Genomic DNA, 9,462 nt, shown 5'->3' with positions numbered 1-9,462 from the left:
GACTTACATCCAACAATTGCGAAATATAGAGCAAATCGCAAAGATCAGCTCGATTAAGATGGTCGTCCCTACAGTGTTTCTAATCCAACAGACATGTTCGACACCATCACTTTAGAAACCCTCGCTCACTTCCCTCTTCTTAAAACTTTACGGCAGTAACGGAACAATAAAAAAAAAAAGCCGTTACTTACCAATTCCATACGGCATCGTATTGAAGCTGGGCGCACATAGAGTCATACGTCGGGGTGTATGGTATAAACACGTCTAATTTGTTATCTTAGCTTCCATTTCCTTAATAACTTTAGGAATTGAACATCGAACCTTTGATATTTTAATTTAAAGTTAAAACTTAACGTTATTTGACCATAATACCCTTTTAAAATGTACCACAATTTTTTCTTTTAAAATTTGCTATCATCGACACGTGTCTAAAGTCTTTAAATACCCATGATCCAGTGGGAAACTTTAAATGCCACACATTTTTCTTTTGGCATCACATTTATATTACGGAGTACTATTTTGCTTGCTAGTAGGTCATCTCATCTGATCGGAGTCTATATAATTGTACAGATACTACATTGTAATAGAGTCAATAGTATTTGAATAAAGATAAAAAATTATTATTTTATAAAAATCACATTCTCTAATTAAAAAGGGGCCGGGTATCAATCCATCTTATTGGTAATATAATTTTTAAGTTTGGATTAGTACTATTAGATTTTTGTTTTGATTTTTTTGTTCATATTGATGCTTTGGATGCCATATATTAGAATCAATTACCTTAATTTTTTATTTTTATATTTTTAAAACATTTATTTTCATTATAGGTCATACACAACCAAACATCAATACTGATAATCATTCCAATTCCACTCTACTACCAATTCAAACATGTAAAATACTTTCACAAACACCATTACCATTACCAAATATTTAATTCACATTTCGATTTCTATTCCCATATCCAAACCAAACACACCCTTAGATCTCATAACCTCATCTACTTTCCAGTGGGAATCTTTAAAAATTTCGCACCTTTTTCCACCACATTTATGTTTCTACCGTACTATTTTGGCTAATAGTAATATGAGTATATTTATTTGAGTGCATGTGCCTGCAACTTCATAGACCATAGACACCAAATCAAATGCATATTTATCTCTGGTATCTCAAAATGGAGACAACAGCATTCTAACCAAATTTGCATTTATTTTAGGTGGATAAAAGTTAGACTAAATAACTTTCAAAATTATGTATTAATGTATGATAAAAGATCATAAAAAATTTGTCTTATAAGTGCTTGTTTATAAGATTTTAGGCCAAAATCATGGTGGAAGTCAAGTTAATAATTTTTAATTTTCATATCACGACTGTCATTCTGTTGATCTTAGGCTTGATCAGCAGCGTGATAATTGAATTTCACTCCAAACTCAACTTGTTTTTATCCCATGACACGTCTAATTTGTTATCTTCTATTTCCTTAATAACTTTAGGAATTGAACATCGAACCTTTGACATTTTAATTTAAAGTTAAAACTTAACGTTATTTGATCACAATACCCTTTTAAAATGTACCACAATTTTTTCTTTTAAAATTTGCTACCATCGACACGTGTCTATCGTCATTAAATACCCTTTTAAAATGTATCACCAATTTTTCTTTTAAAATTTGCTACCATCAACACGTGTCTATTGTCATTATATACCCATAGGTGGGAAGCTAAGCTTTAAATGCCACACTGCACGTTTTTGTTTTGGCATCACATCACATTTATATATGTTACGCCGTACTATATATTTTGCCTACTATATAATTGAGTGTTTTTGCCCTTCCCTAAGCACCAAACCAAACACACTTATCTTTATATCTCTGGTCTCAATCAAAATGAAGACAGCAATAATCCTTTTAGTTTTCTCCGGCATTGCCATTTCTTTCCTTCCGCTGGCCATCTCCGGCCTTCCTCCACTCATCCGCCTCCCCACAAAGGCCGACGGAACCAACGCCATCTTAGACGCGGCCGGCAACCCAGTCATCGCCGGAGCCAAATACTACGCCATCCCAGCCGTCATCGGCGTGGACGGCGGCATAAGCGTGGCTAACTCGGACACAGGAAACCCCTCCACCTGCCCCACCGACGTAGTAATAAACATCACATTAGCCGGCATGCAACCTCCCGCCGTGCGTCGTCCTTTAAGTTTCTACCCTCTAAAGCGCGAGGGCGGCGACGCCGTCATCATATCGCAGTACCCACTGAACGTTGCCTTCGACTCGCCGGACCCATCTGATCCCTGTGCTGAGGAGAATGTTTGGAAGCTTAATTATCAGGCGATGATAGTGACCGGTGGCGTTATAGACAAGGAGGATGATATTGGGAACTGGTTTAGGATTCAGAAGAATATTAATGGAAGAGGGTACCTTTTCACCTGGTGGCCGAGCCTTTGCCTTGGGTGCAGGATTGGTTACTTTCGTATTGGCAGAGTCGGCAATGGATATCAGCTGGGAATCAACTACAACGACGAATCGCTATATGCTTTTGAATTCCTAAAGGTTGATGAGTGATCAAAGCCGTACCAACGTTACGTTGAACCATCTATCATATCTATCATCATCTATCAATAGACAATAATAATAATTAACGTTTAAATAATGGGCATGACTTTGCCACCCGGTTATGGAAAGCCTACGGCATATGTATGATAGATGTATCCCATAATTGCAATTGTGTGCAATATAAATTAAATATATAATAAATAAACTTTCTTTCTATTTATGAAATAATTATTTACAAAATCACTGTTGGAAATTTATATAGTAATGGAGATTACTTTTTCCAACAATTACCTATATTAATGATAATACAAAATGTGCATGCGTTGGAATAAATTATCCATCTTTAACTTGTAACTTATTATAATAAAAATAAATACATAAATTAATAAATATAATAATTTTGAGCTATATAAATTTAAGAAAAATTTGTAAGTTTTTGGGATGTGCATGCGTTGGAATGGACCAAGAATTTTATTGTTCGGTTCTTCTTGGCCTAACTAATATTTAATCAACCATTAATTAATATAATAATTCTGAATTAAATTACCTTAACAGTAAAAATTGTTGTCTATTGAGTGTTATTGAAAAGTCACACACATAGACAATATTTTAAACCGTTGTCTATTGAGTGTGTTGGAAATATTCCATTCAAAGAAGCAACACATATTTTGGATAGTCACTAATGACTTGTCTTTACTTGCGTACAAAGGAGTGGCTGCATGGTTTGCTCATTCCCACCCCCTAATTTCTAGCTAATGTGGGGATGGAATGAGTTGAAATCTCCCCTACTCTACAGTATATAAAGGATCAAGCTGTTTTGTCTAAACACACTCAACATTAAAGCTTCTTCCTTCTTTCTCAGCTCGTGTGAGAATTAATATATATATATATATAATTTCGTGTCTGCCTATTAAAGTCTGAGCAATAGTGAAGTTCGCCTACGTGATTACTAGTGCAAGCTATCCGTAGTAGGTCTGTGTAGCCTGTCGAAAACGTGTCAGGGTTCTAACTGCACAGTTACCGGGCAACTGCACCGATTCCGGGCAAATAACGCTTTTAAGGTAGTGTTATTATAACACGGCACAGATTTTCTTTCAACCATACACCGTTGTGTCTGTGCTTCTTAAAAGACTTCCTTATCGCACGTTGACGTTGCGACTATTTTCCAACAGAGTGTTGTTGAAAATCACACGTATAGACAATAGTTTTTAACCGTTATTTTTTATATATAAAACTACAGTTTTTAACCTTTTTCAATGAGCAAGTAATACCACCTACAGCTAATACAAGGCAGTAAAGCGAAACGTTTACGGTACAAGGTAACCGCTCTGATACCACTTGTTGGTCCCGGTAGGGTCGAAAGGAGTGTCTAGGGGGGGGGGGGGTGAATAGAATCTACTCGATTTTTGAGAGCAACTCCTTTCGGAGTGGTTCACAGCGGAATAAATGGTTTGTTTTAATTTGAACTTTGCACAGTTTCGCTATGAAGAATTATAGTTCGGTCAGTATGAAATGTAATGCATGAAAGATAATCAACTGAAAATAAAGAGAGATGGAGAGAAAGATTTTTATAGTGGTTCGGCTGTTAACGAAGCCTACTCCACTCTTCTTCCACAACATGTGAAAGGGTTTGCACTATCACTCCTAGTACAAACTATTTCAAGCTAGTTTCCTTGATCACTAAGCCGGACAGCTACTTGGAAGGTTTTTCAACTCCTCGAGTTTACTCTACCTCTATCAACTTCTTCCTCAGGGTGAGTGTTGGAAAGATTATGTCGAGTTCCTCCAACTGGTTGAAGTCTTGTCTTGGTGACTGAATAAATCTTCAAGTGTGAAAAGATGCAAGACATTTTCAAGCTTGTGAAGAGTAGATGTAAGCTAAGATTATCATTTATGAATTCTTCACAAATATATCACGCTGATCAAGAAATGCTTATGAATAAACTAGTTTTAAAGAGCTTTTCTAATGATAAAATCTGCTGAACGATCAGACACTTCTTCAATGGAGAAGAGAGGTATTCATAGGGGAGGACCAGTGGGCATGGAGCATTTAATTAGGCTGTACTGTGTAGCCGTGGATGATAAAAAGGACTATGGCTTTTTATCCTTTTCTCTGCCAAGATGGTACTAATCATTTAATGCTCCTTGGCTTTTGTGAATATCATTCCTAGGACACCTTTTGTTTAGAATGGTTGCCCAGCTGTGAGACATAGACAACATTCTTATTGCTTCACTTAGTGAAAGTTGTAACACCCCGAAATTTTTCAACTTTTATGACTTATATAATAAAGGTAAATTATCATTAAATCCCAAAACAATATATAGTAGAGTACGGGGTGCTATGCCACACCTGGGCTAGAGAACCCAGGTGCACAGGCTAACTAACTAATATCCTCGATAATGTAAATACATAAGCATGGCACACAGGCCGAAAGGGAAACTATCTACTCTATGCTCCAAATCTCTAGCGCGCTCCAGTGTCTACTCCTCTGTGCCTGAAAGCCAAATATATCTGTTCAGCGAGAGATGCTGGTAACCCACTCCAACGCGTTGAAATATAGTATATATATATATATATATATATATATATATATATATATATATATATATATATATAGATATACAAAAATCATTTCGAAGCAGGAAGATATATACTTAAGAGACACTAGTTTTAAAACCAGGAATAGACTCAGCAAATAGGGATAAGCATATCAGACAATAATAACAACATCATGAGGAATACGCATTTACGGTCACAAGCCACTTCTCAATTCCAATCCACATTATCATCCAAACATCATTCATATCACATAATCATCGATGGCGCCAAGGGACCAATCGCATGCCCCGAACAGGAGGGTTAATGCCTATAGCATTAACACGGCCCCGCAGCACCCTACTTCAGTACCGTAGTACGAGGGGAGTTGATCGCAACCAACCCTTGGAGAACCGCTGACGAACTCTACGTCGGACCACGATCTGACACACCGCTGATGCGCCCAGTCGGTGGACCGTGATCCCCTTTACAAGGGGGGGACTTACGACCCTACACACCGTTGGTGCGCACAATCGGCGGGCCGTAGCGGATCAAGCCCGACACACCGCTGAGCTAAACTCAGTCGGTGGACAAAGATCCTCGGAGACTACGGTCCTACATACCGATGTCCCACCACTTGGTGGGTCGCAGCCAGTCGTAGCCCTACACACCGCCTGATTACTCAGGTCGGTGGACTACAACCTTCCTCGGCTTGTTGGCCCCATACCGCCTGGCGCATCCCGGTCGATGGGTCATATCACCGAGGCCCATGTGGACCTTCAGTCCTACACATAATCTTTATATACCTGACCGGTCTCTACCAGCCTGGTTAACAGTTGGGATGGTTCTCAACCCATTCAACTGCCCGTATAGTGGACCTCAGTCCTATATCACATCAATATCCCTGACCGATCTTAACCGGCCTGGTTAACAGTTGGGATGGTTCTCAGCCCATTCAACTGCCTGTATAGCCCAATTGGTCTTAACCAAGTTGGGGTCTGCATCACGTAACACACAATAGCACATAATGACACATTAATCACATAGGGAAGGGGGAACATATAATTAAGCTTACATGTGATCATTCACACACTAAGAATAGTTCCTAAAGGCTCATATAACTTCCACCTAGGTCCACGGGTTACCAATTCAACTAGCATGCAATTCCTAAGACTCGTTTAACCTACGAATAGTACCCGAAATTACAAACTATACTCAGGCACGACAAACGGGGTCCGTTGGGACACCATGGGGGACAGGGAACATCAAACGGGGAAGCCGGGGACCCAGGGTGGGGTGTGGACCAGCGGGTAGCCGGTGGGTGGGGTCACCCGCCGGTGGGCGCTGTTCCGGGCAGCGGGTAGTTGTTAGTTGTTAATCACATAGTAAATGGTTGTTAGCTGGTAGTTGTTAGTTGTTAGTTGTTAGTTGATTGGATTAATTAGAAGGTATAACTAGTTGATAACATTAGTTGATTGTAGAAAGGTGTTTGGTAAATTAGCTGTTAGCTGATAGCTGTTTGGTATAGTTTCTTTTTTTCTAAAAGCTAATTGAAAAAGTTGTTTTGAGTAGCTTTTTGAATTTTAGCATTTTGGAGTACAAAAAATTAATTAGCCAAATCCTTATATTGATTTTTAAACCAAGTCAAATAACTAATAGTGATCAAATAAGTCAAAATTAGCCTATAGGCTAACTATTTTTACCAAACAGGGCCATAATGCAATTTAAGCTGTAAATAAATAAATAAATAAATATATATATATATATATGCTAGTTTTTTGACGCGCTTTGAGCGATGAGATAATGCCCAATAATATATAGGAGATGTTTATGCATAGGTAAATCAATGTTGAATTTGTTCATTGAATTGGTAATTTAAAGTATATAAATGCAAGATAATATATGAGATATTGATTATAAATATCACTAAAATAAATGTTTGCAACTTTATAATAACGCTAGTCTAAATACTTAGTCCAAAAACGATAGTCTAAAATAAATACTACTTTTAGTTTAAATTTTTCTAATTCTTCTTAATTCTCTTTTGGTAGCATTGTCATTGTCTTCATCTTCAGTACATGTTGTCTTTTTTATTTTATTTTTTATTAGTAGTGTGTCGTGTGCAATTGGATTACTGGTGGTACCGCATAGAGGGATACATCGTGCAATAAGATTATAGTGTAGGAAGCTTTAGATTTCCCTTGTTGTGTATATGACTGGGATACTATTACTTTTTATCTTACAAGGACATATTGATATTTGGTTGTGGTAGTTCTTCCTCTACATATTTCATGTGGTGTGAGATGTGTATTGTAGATTATCATATGAAAGTATTGAACAAAATATTAATATTTATTATATTTATATAAAATACTTAGTAAATAAATATATATAACTTATTTTGTCTTATAACTTTGATATCTAATTACAAGATAATGTAAAAAGAAGATAATAGACAATGTAGTGAATATAATAAATTTATAAATTTGAAGGTAACTAGTCTTTGAATTGTAGAAAACAAAGATAAAATAACTAATGAAATTATATCTCTTTTTAAATTTTTTGTAATGAAATATTTTTTTTTTAAATAAAGGCATTATAGACATCTAATTAAAATTTTTTTTTTTGAAAATTATATGGGTGCTTCATTAGAAAAAGGCTGAAATAATGTCTGGTGGGTGCATATCCCAGTACATAGCAGCAAGTTGCTGATAAGCCGAAGTAGCTAATGCATGAGCTAAATAATTATCTGATCTAGCAATAAATCTAAATGAACAATACTGAAATAAAGTGGCAATTTGCCTGCAGCCGTCAATAGCATAGCCCACATAGGAGCGAAACGCAGCGGTTGGTGTTGTAAGATAGCGTTGCAATGTCAAGCAATCTGTGTATAACTCAATATTCTGCTCCCCTCTTTCCTTCAACCATGATAAAGCCTCTTTGCATGCCAAAGCTTCGGCCATAAGAGGTGAGACACAAGTTGGTAACGGTGCATTGAAGGCCGCAATATATCCTCCATTTACATCGAACAAAACAGCCCCTACAGTGGCCTTCCCCGTGTCGTGTAAATACCCTGCGTCAACCCGACATCTTCTCAAATTTGGCACATAATGTTCGGCAATCAAAGTGGTCCCCCTGTCGGCAGCACTCTCGGCAGCGTGGCTTATGGCAGTGGCGGGCGCGGGCGGTGCTCTTGGCGGACGGATGGGGCGTGCTAGGAGCCATGCATCTTTGGCAGTCACGGCGGCTCGGAGTAGCGAGTTTGGCCGTGGCAGGCATGCCTCCCATACCGCTCGATTTCGTGCTCTCCAAATGTTGTATAGAATTGATGCTGCATATAACATTCCATCAGAATCTAAAACATTTTGAAGTTCCTCAAACCAAACATGAAAAATATTCGTGACAATGTTGGGGATTGTAAGGTTGGATTGTTCCCAAATGGTCCTTGCAAAATCACACAAGACTAAAGCATGCATTGTATCTTCTTGTGATATCCCACACATGGCACAATAAGGGCTCACATCAACCCTCTTTATAAGCAAGTTTGTAGTAGTGGGCAATATATCAAAAATGGCTCTCCACAGAAACATTCTCCATTTTGGGGGTATTTTGAGTCGCCACAAGGCTAGCCAATTCACAAAATCTCCCCCTTGACTCTCATAGTCCCCCACTATACGCCTGTATCCACTCTTCACAGAATATAGACCTTTTGGGTCTCCATGCCAATACCATGTATCACTATAGTCCAGGGAGACAGGTATTCTCATAATTCTTCCTACATCTTCAGGTTGGAATAAATCTGTTAGAATATCATTATCCCATGTTCCTGTTTGCTGGTCAATTAACCCCATTACTCTGGCCCCTTGTTTACTGGCATTTCCGTTTGTATCATAGGGTCCTGTTCATCTTGCAACCAGGGGTGGGTCCATATAAACGTAGATTCCCCATTTCCTATTCTTCGTCTCACCCCACTACAAATTATACTCTTTGCTGCCATAATGCTCCGCCAACAAAAACTGGGGTTATTTCCTACCTGTGCATCAAAAAACGTTCCCGTAGGGAAATACCGGGCTTTATAGACACGAGCCACTAAAGAGTCAGGTTTAGTGAGCATTCGCCATGCCTGCTTCCCCAACATTGCCAGATTAAATGCACGTAAATCCTTAAATCCCAACCCACCATACTTTTTTGGGACACACAATTTATCCCAAGCCTTCCAGTGTATCCGTCTATCAATTCCAGAGTCCCACCAATATCTATTCATGGTCCTCTCAGTTGCCGTACATACTGATATAGGTAGCAAAAAAACACTCATTGAGAAGGTAGGCATAGATTGTGCTACACTTTTCAATAGTATCTCTTTACCTGCTTGGGA

General features: G+C 38.2%; 1 protein-coding gene and 1 long non-coding RNA gene across 2 annotated transcripts; both read left to right on the top strand.

Moving 5' to 3' along the window:
- The first annotated feature begins 1,885 nt into the window (after positions 1 to 1,885).
- LOC109179547 (kunitz-type elastase inhibitor BrEI-like) lies at positions 1,886 to 2,560 on the top strand. The gene has a single exon (XM_019329053.1). The coding sequence runs from the start codon at positions 1,886 to 1,888 to the stop codon at positions 2,558 to 2,560; it is 675 nt and encodes a 224-aa protein (XP_019184598.1).
- Positions 2,561 to 2,991: 431 nt separating this feature from the next.
- LOC109179772 lies at positions 2,992 to 9,462 on the top strand. The gene is made up of 3 exons (XR_002053969.1): positions 2,992 to 3,002; positions 5,212 to 5,219; positions 9,384 to 9,462. It is a non-coding gene; the product is annotated as an uncharacterized LOC109179772 (long non-coding RNA).

Source organism: Ipomoea nil, unplaced genomic scaffold (genome assembly GCF_001879475.1).
Source record: "Ipomoea nil cultivar Tokyo-kokei standard unplaced genomic scaffold, Asagao_1.1 scaffold0179, whole genome shotgun sequence".
NCBI lineage: Eukaryota > Viridiplantae > Streptophyta > Magnoliopsida > Solanales > Convolvulaceae > Ipomoea > Ipomoea nil.
This window is presented reverse-complemented; position numbering and strand designations above follow the sequence as displayed.

What these genes read in the sequence shown, in the direction of transcription:
- LOC109179547 (XM_019329053.1), top strand. Translation starts at nt 1,886, where the DNA reads ATGAAGACAGCAATAATCCTTTTAGTTTTCTCCGGCATTGCCATTTCT.